The sequence below is a fragment of the Paramacrobiotus metropolitanus genome, unplaced genomic scaffold (genome assembly GCF_019649055.1).
Source record: "Paramacrobiotus metropolitanus isolate TYO unplaced genomic scaffold, Prichtersi_v1.0 Parri_scaffold0000060, whole genome shotgun sequence".
NCBI classification, from domain to species: Eukaryota; Metazoa; Tardigrada; class Eutardigrada; order Parachela; family Macrobiotidae; genus Paramacrobiotus; species Paramacrobiotus metropolitanus.
Genome location: NW_026570280.1, coordinates 158,434 through 174,608, shown reverse-complemented (window position 1 = coordinate 174,608; position 16,175 = coordinate 158,434). Strand labels below are relative to the sequence as shown.

General features: G+C 44.9%; 3 protein-coding genes and 1 long non-coding RNA gene across 4 annotated transcripts; 3 read left to right on the top strand and 1 right to left on the bottom strand.

Moving 5' to 3' along the window:
- Positions 1-3,034: 3,034 nt before the first annotated feature.
- LOC129593221 (uncharacterized) lies at positions 3,035-4,303 on the top strand. The gene is made up of 3 exons (XR_008691070.1): positions 3,035-3,208; positions 3,288-3,829; positions 3,902-4,303. It is a non-coding gene; the product is annotated as an uncharacterized LOC129593221 (long non-coding RNA).
- A 2,425-nt stretch (positions 4,304-6,728) lies between these two features.
- LOC129593169 (uncharacterized) lies at positions 6,729-7,753 on the top strand. The gene has a single exon (XM_055489376.1). It carries the CDS (start codon positions 6,758-6,760, stop codon positions 7,751-7,753), a length of 996 nt encoding a protein of 331 aa, XP_055345351.1. The 5' UTR covers positions 6,729-6,757.
- Positions 7,754-10,513: 2,760 nt separating this feature from the next.
- On the top strand, positions 10,514-13,860 carry LOC129593229 (neuropeptides capa receptor-like). Its single transcript, XM_055489445.1, has 10 exons — positions 10,514-10,724; positions 10,807-10,922; positions 11,080-11,114; positions 11,590-11,624; positions 11,723-11,807; positions 11,896-12,033; positions 12,477-12,581; positions 12,654-12,899; positions 13,337-13,474; positions 13,532-13,860. The coding sequence occupies exons 1-10, from the start codon at positions 10,611-10,613 to the stop codon at positions 13,735-13,737; spliced, it is 1,218 nt and encodes a 405-aa protein (XP_055345420.1). The 5' UTR covers positions 10,514-10,610; the 3' UTR covers positions 13,738-13,860.
- Positions 13,861-14,348: 488 nt separating this feature from the next.
- On the bottom strand, positions 14,349-15,582 carry LOC129593168 (beta-soluble NSF attachment protein-like). Its single transcript, XM_055489375.1, has 4 exons — positions 15,330-15,582; positions 15,145-15,279; positions 14,665-14,942; positions 14,349-14,621 (listed from the first exon to the last, which is right to left on the bottom strand). Exons 1-4 carry the CDS (start codon positions 15,580-15,582, stop codon positions 14,349-14,351), a joined length of 939 nt encoding a protein of 312 aa, XP_055345350.1.
- Positions 15,583-16,175: the final 593 nt, after the last annotated feature.

The following is a 16,175-nucleotide window of genomic DNA, read 5'->3' as shown; positions in this document are numbered from 1 at the left end:
CCTTGGCCCAGGTGTTTTTCCAATGCGTACTCAAAAGCAGGCCGACAATTAGAGATATTGAGAGCTTCGATTAACTTGTCCAGGTAGTCGTCATCGCCTTCACTTTGCCACATGGTTCAAAGGAAGAAAACAGACGCTATTGCCGGGTAAGCAGCAATTCACTGCATGTGTCAGGTGCTGCGCAAAGACTGAATGTTCTTATTCTCGAGTTCTCCTTCTGTGTCAAACTGTGAACCGGATCCGCTCATGACTGATTTTACTTGAAGATTGAAATTTCCGCCTGCAGATGTTAGTCATGCCTTGCGCTAACCGGTAAGACAAACGCAGCTGGCGCTTTGTGCATCAGACGCACCGGCAACTTATTAATGCGCACACTTGTCTTCAGAACACTAGTTCATGGAATTGAAAGACTAACGATAATCTGATAGTCATCGAACCGGTATGCCCATGGAATTTGTCACCATCGTCATCACAATTAGTAGTACAATTTCGAATGATTCAAATATTACTACTCCAGTCTGTCCGTTTTCCCGCTGCTTGAGAGGTGTTATCTTGCACATTACGCTCATGCTACCGTGCTTTCATTCGCTTGTTGTCCAGATACAAGGTTTCCATAAGCCGGTATGATATGACCTATGCGCGCTATGCGACAGGCAATTTCCTTACAGGCAGTTGCGCGCTATGCGACAGGCAACTGCAAGTGTAACGGTGTGTTATAGTAAATAAAGTTTGCGACAAATTTCCTGACACATAGAATTTCTATGTTAAATTAAATCACTTCTATGATAGAAGTGATTTAATTTTAAATCATGAAAATGAGAGCATGTTTTTTTGCTTCTAAGTTCTAAGTTAAATAATCGGGACTGATAGTAACGAAGAAGGGTCTTGCTTCATTGAGGTTTTTGTTGAGTGGTTTCTTTCTTTTTATCGGTAGTCTACCACCTTATGCAGGAGCAATCCTTGATGGTTGTAGACGTTTAACTGAGTAAACAAATAAACAAACAAAACAGCATGGAAACACCGTGCCCGCGCCCGCAGTGCTTGCGACGGCCACCACGACTGTTACCGTTTCGAGCACGACCGTTAATGCGCACACCAGCAGACACAACGTTGCAGTGCAATCTAATCGAATCAGGAACAGAAGATAGCGCAGTACCGTCCCGATGCACGATGGTAAGTCGTATCCGGTGTAACAAAACACCTCGGTCAGCCGTTGACAGTGAAGAATGCGATACTGCCTGGCCAAACGTTCCCAGCGGCCGTTGACGTACAGCGAGCAACAGATGGTCACCGCCAAGATGGCGCTTCCGCTAACGGTTACCACCGTGCTCGCGTCACCCACAGCGATTGGGGATAGGAGAATCGTGGTAGCTGAGATATTTGCTGGCGCCTGTCGTTATTAGCTGAACTAGAAGGGTGATTCCATGCTGATATCACACTGTCCCAACTCCCAGGGGCCGACACTCATATTCTGACGAAGAAAAGTCGACTTGCTGATATGCTGCATACGCAAAGCATAACACAGACTGCAAGAACCGGTACCGTCACGTATGAATTCAGGATACAGCTGTAGTCCAAGGATGCACATCGTGAAAACTAGATGTACTACCACCAGGCACTTGACAGATTACCCTAATGTGTATTTATCTTTATAAATCTCTTTTCTCTAACTCGCGTAAGCCATATCAACGCGGTTCTCTAGGGGTTGTATTGTATTACATACAGATACCATGTATCTTCACTGTATACACTACAATTCACTGTATACAATTCACTTTATACATGTATCCTATACAATACAGTGAAGCCCCTTGAGTAGGGCGATGGCCATATTACAACTTTTTAAACAGTGCAAACACAAGGCCGTAACCATGTTACGTGGATTTGTAGCACGCAGAACTTAATCTACAAAATGTTAGCAAATAAAAAAATTCTACCGAATCGTCTCGTTGCGGTTGATGAGTGCAGCTCATGATTTTAAGGGTTAAAGGGTAAGTTCAAGCGAATTCTTATATTATGCTATATTATGCCAACTCAACCCGCCGTGCGCTGCAGCAACGCTTCAGTAGTATAAACTATAAAGAAACTAATAGATTTTGACCGCCGTTAAGTGGATTAAAACGGACGATGCAAACTAAAATTTGTTCAAATGCAGACTGCAGTCAAAGTATAGTGCACATTTGTATAGTTGGTGCTGTTTACTCGACTAAAATGCCCCATAGCATAAGAATAATTCCGCAAGCGATAACGTTGTGCAAACGCTTATCGGTTTGAGCTGGAAGACAATATGTAAGAATAGATTACTGTAGTTGTTGCGAAACGGTTTAGAAGTTGTCCCGAGATAAAAATGTAAAGCACAATGAACACATACAACAGTAAATTACTAGTACGATAATGAAGTACTGCATTGGCCGAGCAGTATTTCTTATGAGACTGCCGTTGCGATGTTCACTTTGCACGTAGTTCTCACTCTCGTATCGAATGTTTGCGGCGTAAGTACGGTTTTCCGACGTAAGTACGGTATCTTGCTCGTTAATCCCTTTTGTGCAGCGCAATAACACTGTATCTTTCACTGGCCTGCAGTTATACGAGGTATACCACGCATACCGTATAAAATTTACAGGAAGCTTGTTCAGTATTTCTGTAGAAAGGTAGGCATGACAACTCACTCAAACCAATTTTATCGTTAAACCATTTGGAAGACTATGATGAGATAATATTATAGGTTAAGGGGGGTTTGCATCCATAACTTATACAATCGTTCATAACGATATCAGTTGATCACCCTCAGTACGGAATTCACCTGACGAGCATACTCGAAGTACCGGTAATGATAAACGTTCAGAATAGCTGTCCCGCCGTTAGCCAATAAGCGTGATAAGCAATGGAACTGCTGTCTGCGTGCGATAAGAGAGAATTATACCTGATTAGGATTGCATTCAGCATTCTCAAACCCCTGGTGGAGTTACTTAAATACAATTGCAATCGTACATTGGAATAGTTAATTTGTAATTTTAGCACAGGTAGACATACTTAATTGCTGCCAAATAAGTATGCCTGCAATGGTGCTTCTAGCATACGAAGCCACTGGGGCCGGAATACAATTTTTCTGTACCCGCGCATCTGGGACACTTGACCGTGTGAAAAGCGGACCATGGCACATCGGAATCAACGGGGACGGTCTTCCGCACCGGTGCATCCAAGAAGTGTATGGAGACATACAGAGAATTTATGGGCTATGTGACGGGCTTTAGGGGCAATCATGTCATATAGCCTGATGTTCATAGGGTTCAGAGGGCGATTCGTGAATAATAGTGCGCAATGGCTTTAAAATGATAACGGCGGATTGTATTTTTCGCTGTTCACTTTACGCAAGTAACCGGTCGATTCGCAAACCGGTGGAACACGGACGATTCGCAAACCGGTGGAACACGGACGATTCGCGAACCTTTCCCGTACAACATTATTTTATATGTTTGTTTCACTTATTAATGTAATCAACCAAAACATATTTTGATGTCGCTACGCGATGAACATACATTTATCAACAATCATCAACATTTTACTTATGACTAGGGTTCTTTATGACATAATTAGTGCAGCCAAAGTTATGACTCCAACCGATCCTAAACTATTCAAAGTTAGCTACGTGTGGGTCCATTAATTGGGAAACAAACTCCATGTCCGTGATGTTGCCGTCTTTTAGTTGGAAAGTAGCTAGGAGGATATTAGTTGTGATGTCCAGATACATTTGTCTACGAGGATTGATCAGCTTTGCCGACAGATGACCGCGGTGATCCAAGGAGCATCTGGTTCCTTTCTTGTCACAGTACGTGCTTCCGACATTCCTCCTCGTTGCCTTCGTGATTATGTTCGTCAAAACTCAAAAGCTATTTTGTAGGCCAATTAAGGAAATATGCCCCGCTCGTCAGGGAATTTCAGCTTCGCTAGGCGCGTATGATAGTACCCTCGATAAATTGCTGCCGACTGATTACGTTTGTTATGTAGTAATGACGAGCTCATCCATTTTTCAGTCAGCGGCTCTGGCGCACCAAAAAAGTGTACTTTTTATTTTTTGCATATACCACAACTAATTTGTGGTAAAATTAAAAGGTTCGCGAATCGCCCCTACGGGTTAGCGAATCGCCCGGTGAGTACCAATGGACACGGTTCCAAAGTTGCACAAGTAATGGATCCGGGATGGAATGGATCCGGGATACGATCTAGTAATGGATCCCGGTTAGCGAATCGCCCATGATACCGTTCATAGCATTTCCCACTACTAAATATGGCTATTGGCTGATCTTCACATAATTTTAGGTGGGTTACCACCGCGTACTGATAATGATCTGCGGATGTAATATCATAGTACCGGGTATCTGCGGATGGATTATCCCCGGCTCCAGCAGGACCTGTTAGGGTTAATCTGTCTGCAGGTGCTGTTGCCTAACAGGATCACTGCAAAGCGGCGGGGCGCACATCGCGAAAGCTGGAAAGAATCATGACTCATATGATTAAAGCTCAGTAATATGAACGCTGGTCATTTTTCGCATTTTCATCAGGCATCTGTCATGCTTTATGTTGAATGTATGACATCTGCCTTCTGAAGACGCAAAGGTGAACTACTCTGTAGGTGTGCACTGCTTTTCATCGCCGCGTCTGATTACAGCACAGCCACTTCGCAAAGCCGCACCCGGACAATTGGGAGTGTGACATTTCGCCGCACTCAAACTCGACGCACGACTTTTCGCCGCGAAGACATTTCGCCGCCGGACATTCGGACGCTGGGACACTTCAGTTTGAAAAATTATGCTTTGAGACATTTTACCTTTGCGACATTTCGACGCAAGACGTCTGGTCGCGGACAATTCCTCTTGGGACATTTCGAACGATGCGACTAATCACCGCAAAGTATTTCACCGCGCTTAATTCTCACTAGTTTTTCTGTTTTCTAAAGATTGTTCTAAGTTTTTCATAGGCTTTTTTAGTCTTTCTTAGACTTTCATAGGTCTTCTTATGGTTTTTTAGGTCTCTTAGGTTCCCTAGGTTTCTTAGGTTTTTAGGTTATTCTTAGGTTTTCTTAGGTTTCTAAGGTTGTTCGCTTGGTTTTGTTTTTATTTTGCTCTATACTGATTCTGGGAGTTAGCTTACTCGGTAGTAAATTATTTATCGGATAGTCGAAATGTCGCTTCGTCGAGATATCCTTGCGGCGAAATTTCCTTGCGTCGAAACGGCCGTGTGACGGAAAGTATCGTGGCGTAAAGTCCTACCGACGAAATATCCTGCGACGAAATGTCGCGAGTCGAAATGGCCTTGCGGCGAAATGCCTCCGACCGTAAGTCCTGCGACTAGTTGTCCGCGGCGAAATGTCGCGATGCCTCGCAAAGCATAGAAATGCAGGTCAGCTTTTCCCCTCAAGTCTGGCTAATCGCTGAGTATCTGTATAAATGACGTTGATTACCGTATAGAAGTTATCGACCCCAGTATTTACTGGCGTAAACGTATAGGTAGCACACGGGCGATATCATAGTAATGGGCTGTACAATGAAGATAGTCGCTTGGGTAAGCAAATAAAAATAAAATAATCACTTGCCATTAACATGATGCCGCACAAGAGCTAATAACGTAGAAATGTTACTCCATGAAGAGCTTACTAGCGGGTGTAACCATTTATGTGTCGCGCCATTCACCGAGTAATGTGATCCCTGCCGCACTTTACAGTAGCCACGCGACGAGATCGCAAGACTACCAGATCCGGCCGCTGCCTGAACCCGGCCGGACAGCGCATACCTTGCGTAGAATGTGCAGCGTGTGCGGCGAATTCCGTATACTAGACTTTGTGGTGCAATCTCAACGCGCGGCTACAGTAGTTGGCCGTCAAGTCAGCTTGACATCTCCCTTGTGCTTCGCAGCTGTTTCTTAGTGCTACTACCCACGGTTGACGGTTAAGTTGACCGAACGCGCTACGATTCAATCAGGTCAAGGTAGGGACCGACCCGGACCGTGTACCACGATATCGGGCAACATCCCCGGACCGGCGGAATTTGTTGAAAATAACGATGCATGTACAGTACCTACAGCAGTAGGTATTCATAATAATTCTTCAAAAATTCAGAGACAGAATTCCCATTACACGGCTTTCAAGCGGCGGAAGTCAACGGATTTCCTTCATTCAAATCTTTTTAAATACGTTTTCCTGAAGCGTTAATTATGCTAAACGGGAAAGTGCTTTCCACAGGATTACTGGTTAGTGGTTACTCTGAAGAAAACCGCTCATGTGCTTACGTACCAGTCTTCATTTTGACCGTGCACATGTTATATCGTTGGCAAATGATATAAGCTCGTAACCACAATCTGCAGCCTTATTAAACGACTGAAGATCGGACAGCAGATGTACCCGGTAGGTCAGTCCCGAGAGCTAGGATAGTCATCTCGATTGTCATCAATCGAACAATTTAGGGAAGGACAACACTGACTCACAATACAAAATCTAAGACACGTTCTAGTCTTCCTTGTTACCGTGCACGCGCTATATATCATTGGCAAATGCCGACAGTCAACCACAAAACGTACAGCGCCACAAAAACATGCAGATGCCGCATTAACTACCGTCGTATTATGCACATCCAACATGCCGGTCGAGTGGACGATGCACTTGAAACCACCGGTATTTTCACTGAAACAAGCGATGGGAAACAACTACAATTAACCGGTGAGAAGCACGTCATTTTTCCAAGAAATTGGGAACTTTATTAAAATGTCTTCATTGCGCAGCGTCAATCTGCGACCAGCGTACTGTCTAATCCCAGCGTTATCCATCCTCCTCTTGACCGCCTGGATCGTCGTGTCCCCGCCCAGTACGCAGCGCTACCTGGTGGCTTTGATCCCCAGCGTAGCGTATCATTCGTCATCGCCCGGCATCGCCGACATCACCGACGACACGGTCATCGACGCAACTTCAACCAATTTCCCGGTGCATTTTGTGCGCTTGTACCCAACCGCCCCGGGCGCCAACGACACACTGTGTTGGGTGCAGTGTGTCAGCTTATTATCCGTGCTGATTTATATCAAACCATCGCGCATCTACATCCACACCAACTACCCGGATTTCTGGCCGTTTGACACGTGTAATTCGCTGATTTCCAATTGGACGACGGTGCGATTGGTTCGTACGCGACGGCGCTTCGTGATTGGCCGGCACCGGTTAAGCGGGACAGCGAAGACCATCCGCCACGAAGCGGATCTGGCGAAACTGTTTATTTTGCTAAAACACGGCGGGATCACGCTAGATTTTGATGTATACGTTTTACCGAAAATCTCCAGGTTGGTGATTTTATTGGAGAAGAAGTACGACTGTATCGCTACTCAGGAGGACGCCAGCAACACAAATATTGGGTTCCTGGCGTGCCGGAAAGGCGCGGCGTATGTGAAGGATATTTTACAGCATTATGTGGATGATTATCGGAGAACGTGGGTGTATAATTCGGGATTAGTGCCGATGCAGTTGTATAAGAATACTTCGGAGCATCGCACGTCGGTGTACATGGACCAGAAGATCGCCATGAATCCCAGTTGGTATAAGAAGAAGGATATGTGGGAGCATGATGACAGGGTTGATTGGCGCGATAAACCGGCGTACCATTCGTTCTTTACGGATTGCTCCGTTACGCAGAAATCCTTAGTTACGCGCAATACGAGTTTGTTTCAATTGTTTTCCTCGATTGTGCAAGACGGACGGTTGACACGTGGTTAAAGAAAATGACCGGTGGTTATTTGATACTGCCTGTGATACTGCAAGCATAAGTGACCTTGTCTAGAAAGCAAATGCGGCTGAAAGACATGCTGGAAATAAAATTGGTATTTTATTATTTATAGATACAAGTGTCAACTGTCAACGTTTAAAAAAGCTAAAGATATTTTTTTGATATTTTATTATTTATTGATACAAGTGTCAACTGTCAACGTTTAAAAAAGCTTTAGAAAACAGTAAAGGATACATGATACGAGTACAAATACAGCACTGTTAAAAATCTTCAAAATTTACTAAAAATTAAACGACTTAAAGCGTTCGTCGATTGAACACCGTCAAAAAACTTGTGAAAATATAAATTCGTATCCAATAATAAAAAAACACAAAAAAATCCTTATTGTCACCAGCAGTAAAGAACGTTCGGCGGTTTGAAAAACGTTAAAAAAGTATAATTTTTAGAAAATTTCCTAAAGGTCATCAATAATAAAAGACGTTTAGCTTCTTGAACAACGTTAAAAGTGTTAATGTAACAAAATTGGATCGATGTTTAAAAAAAGTTACAAAGGAGATTAAAATGATAAATAAAAGGAAATAAAAAAATGTAAAGCTGACTAACAATGCACGAAAGCAGCTGTCGGCATGAGCTATGCAAAAAATCACATAAAGCAGCTTTAGCTGTTCAAGTAATTGAATACATGTATTTTGTGCTGCCCGCGTTGTTTGCCTATGCCGACACAGACACTGCTGCATTCAGCTGTTAGCGTCAACATTAATTTATTCAATAAAAAGTCTGTAGCCAAGTCGAATGCGCTTTTCTCTTCCTGATCAAAAACGCTTTCATGTGATCTCGTATTCCTGTTTTTTCCTGCCGGCATTTTCTTCCATCCGCTGACGTCACATCGACCGTGACCGCTGCTGCGCCCCGTCACGTTGTCCCGTTTAATCCAAATCCCGGGTTATGCAACCGGCTTCTTTTCCCATCCCTCCAATCTTTCTTCCCTCCGTACAAAAAAAGCAATCAATTCCCCATTTGATTCCTGTGTAACGTTAGTTTCAATAAAAACACAAGCTCGTCACAGTGTTCCATCGGAGTTCGCTTACGTCACAATGCCCCGGTCGAAGTGTCCATTACGTAACCCAGTACTCGTCTTCCCGGGCAATAGAACAAAGCACACATGTAATTAATCCCGACGCAGCTGTCCGTCGGGGAAACAGCCGGTGATTTAATTAGCCGGCTGCGCGTTACGGGACCATTTACGCGCTGAAGACACTACAGACAAATACGTGTGGCATTTCAAGTGCCACTCGAGTCTCGCGTGTCGCGCGACACGGGAAGATGTCGATGCCGGGGAAGAGCGCACTTCCGGCCCGGATCAAGTACTGCAATCAGACAATGTCAACACTTCCTGGGGAATACGATCCGCACACTGGCAATCAGGCGGCCAGATGGACAATCACTTTTCCGTGTTTATATCGCTGTGTCTCAACAACCGATCACTGGCGCTATGTGTTCTGAACAGCTGATCATCCAGCGTATTTTATGCATAACCAAAAATAATTTTTTTACATGATCCTCCTTTTGAGTTTGACTTTACGCATAATTGTTGCAATCACAAAATAATAATTCAAACAACAAAGATTTGACTAATAAAAACCCTGAGGAATACGCACGCAATTGGAATTGCGTTTCGCAAATCATTTTGTACAGCAGTTGCAACTTGCAACTTTATGTGTAAAAGTTAAATATAAAGTGAAGACTATGTAAAGCAGTTATTTTTAATTTTTTCGTTACTCAATTATTTCTTCCTGTACTAAGAAATTATTTTGAATGTAAATTTCGAATACGGTATATAAAATTTTAATTTATTCATTTAATATTTTTCCGTTAATCACTATCCCGAATTTTACAAAATATTTTGTCCCCGCAGGAAATTGAAATACGTGGGTGATCAGTTGTGCAGAACATATAGCGCAAATGATCGGTTGTAGAGAAACGTCGAAAAATACCCGGTATAACGTTGCAAAATCCGATCGCCGCAGAGCGATCGAATATCGGGTTTAGCCGGCAGCGATCAAGAGATCAGGACGGTAGCGACGCGCCGGTTGATCTCTTCTGTCCGCCCACCCTTCTTTTTTCTCGGCAGCGGGATTTCGCCGGGTTACGCAACCGTCGGTTGTTTATAAATACCGCGACACAAAACAGCCCCGTCATTACGTTCTCCGAGTGCCAGCTAACCTGCGAACGACTTCGGAGGGAACCAACTACTAGAGCAAATGTTGTTGTGGCGCGTGACGGCAGTTTGAACTGTCCGCGTGTGACTAATGTGGCTAACAAGTGGCGCTAATGAATCCCCCTAATCAAGTGCACGGGAATCCGTTCAAAAAATTCTGTGATTTTTGATTGGCTGGCCTGTGTACAACGCGGACAGAGATTAATCAGATAAGTGAATTACCCCGCGTATCGGATACACGTACGCATATTGCCCAGTATAATGACTGTGCTTTGTCGCTGTGATTATCCAATGCAAATCCAATCTGCAGCTATACAGCCGCTGTTTCTCTCTGTCTCTCTCTCTCTGTCTCCGCGCAGCTCTGTCTGCGCCGGTGTCTCCGGGGATATCCGGCCATTTATACTACCATTACTCTCTCTAATAACTTGCTGCTGTCTGTTCTCTCTCTTCGCGTGCCGCTGACACAATGCGTTGACGGATATAGCTGCTCATTAGTCGAAGCGCTCGTCGCCTAACGAATCAACACACTCACAATAACAGCGCTTTTTTTAACCGGTTATTCTTCGATAAAATAACGTCATTTCGATCATGATACGTGTACCGCGGTTAGTTTGATTAAATCGGGAAAAATGGCCATCGAGCTGTTGGTCAATCAAACAGCGACCACGGCGGTTTTCGACGTGGACGTGTATATTCGCCAGCATCTCGGAGATCGCGTTATCCCGCACGCGCATTTTTTCACGGTAAGTTGCATATTATTTTCTCGCAGGGAAATCAGAGCGACGTGTTTGACCGGAAATGAAATGCTGTGTAATGCCGCGGCAGGGTGTCTACGGAACGCTGTTTGTCCTGGGTGTTGTGGGGAATTTCATCAACATCTGCTTATTGATCGTATGGAACCGGCACCGCCACTGGAACGGCATCGATCCCTATTTGCTCAAGTCGGTGTAACAAAAACACGATGCATATTTTATGCCGGTTTCGGTGAATTTTGCTAATGATTTTTACGAACGGCTTTTAAGTGAGCCAATAATGTTGACAGCCGTCACAGAAAAATGACAAATTGCACGGCCAATCAGGTGTGTTGTGCTTTTGCAGTTTGGCCTTAACCGATCTCCTGCAGACGCTCGTCAGTAAGCCAATTTAATTTTTATCGTTTTTATTATCTGTTCTATTAACACTCGCACTACTTTGACAGCATGAAAAGCACATAGGTCGCTATATTTTTTTCTCTTAGTGCACAGAAGCGATTTCCTTATGAGTAACCTGCGTTCCTGTGCAAATCACTCCTCTGTCTAATAAAAAATAAATTGTCAGTAATAAAGCATAATCAAACAAAAATTATCCTGTATAATATATGTATTTAAGAAAGTCAATTTATCCAAAATATATATCTGTCTTTCTCTCCCCTACTTGTTGGAAAAAAAATTAAAATAAATTATAGAAATCGTTCTGAGATGTAAATGCGTCGTTTGAAATCACGCTAATGCTTTCGCGTACAGAACAACACGATGTAAATCGAACGTGAAATAGTGCGAGTGTTAATTATGCATCGTATTTTTTCCACCGGGAATCAGTAGTTCATGATTACGTAATGTTGCGCGTTAGGTCTGCCGTTGGAGATTTACAAATACTGGAATCAGGTCAGCCCGGAATTAAACGTTACATATGCGGGTGCCAATGAAGTGCATCCAAGTGAACGGCATTGATTTGCATACATATATGAAATCCCTTCGCACAGTATCCGTGGAGTCTGGGCCCGGCGTTCTGCTCGGCGGTGGCGCTGCTGGCGGAAGCGGCATTATGCTCCTCCATCCTGACAATCAGTGCGTCTCATTCATGCATTTATTCATTGATAGTAGCTGCTGCCCGCCGGCGGGCCGCTTATCGATGCAGTGTTGCGTCATTTTGTAGTCGCCTTTACGGTGGAACGGTATATCGCCGTGGCGTATCCGATGAAGGCGCTGCAGATGCAGCGTTCGCGGCCATTTAAGATCATCCTCGCCTGTTGGATTATCGCCCTGATTACCGCCATTCCCTTTGCTTACTTCCGTACGATATCATGGATTAATCTTCTCAAAATTTCACATAACAAAAAAATTTCCGCGGAATTTTGTTTCAACTGATAATTATAATATACTTGTTAAGTTATTTTAGCTAAGTTATTTGGATAAGTTATATTAATACTAAGCATATTCTTGTTTATACTATGGATACAATATGTAGTCTTTATAGTACTAAATATTAATAAAGATAAATTTGGAAAAATTGTGAATTTACGTTAAATATTACCTGTTTGTGATTTGGTTTTATATATACATGTATAATTAACATAACTCGATAAATATGTTTTCAATACTCAATTCAAAATTTAAATGCACTTACATGATGCTTTCATGTGGTAGAGCAATTGTATATCTGCATTTTTTATAAGTTCAGTTTAAGTATTTCTTTTGGTTTTCCTGCGAAAAATTAGTGTTTGCTTTTTTTCTTAGATAACGTGAATTATCTGCAAACGCCGGACGGCGCCAGCATTCCCGAAGCGTCCTGGTGCGCCATCCACTTCAACCTGCACGAGCAATTAGCGCCGCTTTTCATCGGTAAACGCAGCGCACCTTGACCTTTCATTATCTTTACGAATTGTTTTGTTCTTAACGAGTGTGACCTTTCAGTTTCCACGATCACCTTCTACGCTGTCCCGATGATCGTCCTTCTGGTGCTGCACCGGCGCATCTGGCTGGTGGTCCGCGGCCGGACGCTGGACGGCGGCAGCGGCGATGAGGAGAGGTCGGACGGGAGCGCCGAGGCCGAGGAGTCCTTCCGGCGCAGCGGACGCCTGTCCAAGCAGCGCTCCTCGGCGTCCTCGCGCATCCATGAGCACTGCCACCACTATAGTCAGCGCGTCTTCTACGGACTGTGTAAGATGCACGAGCAGTTTAAATAAAGCCTTCTTTTTGCCGCATACTGTGCCAAAAACGGCAGTGTTGGCGATTTATGCGCAATGGATGTGTTGGTGTTGCATTCCCCTTTGCTGATTATATTTTTATTTTTTGAATGGCGGACCACTTGACTGCGATCCGCTTTAGTAGTCCTTAACTGCGAATTCGCGATAACGAGCGAGACTCTACCCTGCTAAATAGCCAATGATCTTCAGCGTAGGACTAAAACGGGAAAAGCTTGGATTCAGCGCATTTACACAAACAAGCGCTTCCCTGTTCGAACCCAGTGCTGGCAATTTATTCGCGTCGGATGTGTTTCTGTTGCAACCCTTTTCTCACACCATTTTATGCCCGATTAGGTATCTAAGAAACCCAAAAAACCTAAAAAATTACAGTGACCTTTTGTCTGTTTTCAGTGGCCATCGTGGTCAGCTTCTTCCTGTGTTACGGCCTCTTCCACGCCCAGCGCTTGATGTTCGCCCTGGTGGACTGGAGCGACCAGCAGCAGCTGCGCCAGATGGTGCGCATCAACGACATCCTGTTCCCGGTTTCTGGTCAGTCGATCTCAGGTTCTTACAATGACCTTTTCCGATGGCTTTTTTTCCCTGCAGGTTTCCTGTACCACGCCAATCCGGCGTTGGACTCGGTGTTCTACTCGCTGATGAGCGACAAATGCCGGCAGATGTGCGCGCGCCTGCTGCGCTGGGCCAACAAGAGCAAGGACACCTGTGCGCATGCGCGCAGCGGCGTGCACCACCACCCCTTAACGCGCGACGGGACGGTGCTGTACCACTGCGGTCCTCCGCAGCCCGTGTGAAGTGCGCTGTCACACGAGAAATTATACCAAATTTCCCATAATTGATACTACATAGTTTTGGAGTTTCTATGTACCGGGCATATACGACTTCACGGCGCACTGGGCCGATGGAAATGCAAACAAAAACGTTTACATGCGAAACATTGCATGGGCAATCATGGACCTATGGTCCTATACTACAAATTAATAAAGTATTAAGAGCTCTGGCAATAAAATCTGTATATATGAACATTTTTAATTATGTTTTGACACGTGGCAGAGATTTTTCTCTTCATGAAACCAAATTATTGAACTAGCCTGGCGAATTTATTCCTTGTGACAGATGAACCATAAAAAAAACTATTTTCGTTCGACAAAAAATTTAGTTAACTTTAAATGGAAACGGAACTGGTTAGCGTACAAGGTGCCGTTGCCATAAGAAAAGATCGCGGCACTTGCTGTAACAAGGAACTGCTAATTACTTACTAATAATGATTTTAAAGCATGCAGCTGCCGTGTCAAAAACGGTCCAATGTTAGTCGCTGGTACAAGCAGGCTGATTTAATCCACAATTAGGCAAACATTCGTATTACGTTAGTGCAATACAGACGTCCACTGAACAGGAAGAAGACCTAGTTAGACAGCATCGAAGGAAAAGCTCTTGGTCCAATGTCGGCATTCAACGCGCTGGTCCGTATTCGGCGTCGCGCAGCACCTGCAGTGCGCGACCCAGTTATCTTCCGGCTCCACTGGTCCAGGCGGTAGTAGTCGTTGCTATAGTAGTAGTTGTTATAGGTGCCGTAGTTGTAGGTGCTCCCGGTTCCATACGCCGCCTTCTCGTCGCTCGCCTTCCGAAACCCTTCCACGCTCTTGGCCGTGAACTGGTTCAAGCCGTAGTCCATCGCCTGGAGCAACGACCCCTGCTGGCTGCTGGTCCTCGAAGCGCACCAGCGCCATCTTGGCGGCGAATTGCCCGTCGCGACACAGATAGCACAGCACCGCCCGGAAACAGGCGGGATTGGCCTGGAGCGCGTCGGGGAAGCGGTCGGTCTGGAAGTAGTCGGCGGTGAAGATCTCGTCGTCGCGTTCGGCCGGCTCCCGATGGTGGGCGCGAGCGACCATCTCGAAGACGGCGATGGCGCGGCCGTAGTCGCCCTTCAACGCCGCCAGCTCCCCGGCGGTCAGCCACGCCTTGTTAGCATAGCGGTGTCCCCACACTCCCCGGCCTTTTCAAAGTAGGCCATCCCGCTATCAGCAGGGCGCAATCCGTTGAAAATCGAGAAACGGCTGAAAAATGCACCGATGAAGGAATCGAACCCCAACGACGTCGTTAGATCCGCGTAGGCAGTACCACTGCACCACGGCGCGTTACGTTGAAATCCTTTGAAAGATTTTGTCGCTGTACGTGAGCCGCTTCTCTCCTCACACCGCGGTCGATGTCGTGGGTCAGCAGCAGCTGTCCCATGGAGGCGATGTGTCCCGCTGCTGCGTAGAAATCCCCGGCTTCCGTCAGGAGATCCGCCGCCGCCTGCAGACAGGTCAGCGCCGCGCGGCGGTTGTCCGCTTTGACGAGCAGTCGCTGCCCTCCTTCAGCAGTCCGCTGGTGGTGCTACGCGTCGGGTACTGGTCGCTGCGGTCGTCGGTCTGGAGCGGCGCCTTGAGGCGGGCGGCTTCCTGGAGGGCGGTGCCGGCAGCCTGCCATTGGCGCTCCAATTTGAACAAGTTCCCGGCTTTGCGGAACAGGTCGCTAGCTTCCAGCTGGTCGCCATGGGCGAGCGCCGTACGGGCGGCGTTCAGGAGACGCTGAGCCGGACGATCCTCGGATGGCTTGGTGCCGTAGGCGCAACGTGGTTCCGGCAAGCCCATTCTAATACGAAAAATTAAATAAAAAATCATAAGAAGAAATTAAATAAAAGAAACTAAATAAAAAGAGAAAATATTAAGAATATTTTTGTATTAAAATAAAATAATTATAAATAATTTTATTTTGTTATTAAGATTAATAAATACATTAAAATATAAAAGTAATAATAAAATATTTCTCGTATTAGAAATTAAATATAAAAATCAGACGGTATAAATTATTTTTGAATATTCTAGTGATTGAAAGACTTGGCAAAGTACACCATAAACGAAAAAAATGGAACAAAATTCAACGAGTTGATAAATCGAAGGTGGCAACGGTCATAAAGAAATTACAATTTTCAAGAACTATGAAAAGTGTGATGTCCATATTCTGCCTGAAGAACCGCTTACCTGGAATTCCCGTGCAGAAAATCAGACGGACAACAGATGCCGTGGACTGAACAGTAAGTGACCTTTTCGTGCAGTCTGGAAATTGACTTGCTCAATAAAAGTCACGGACACACGTTTGCGAAAAATAAAGTCTCAACTGAAAAGTAGTAGCAGTGCAAACTAAGCGGAGTGCAAAAATGCACCGAACTGATGCCTTATATAGC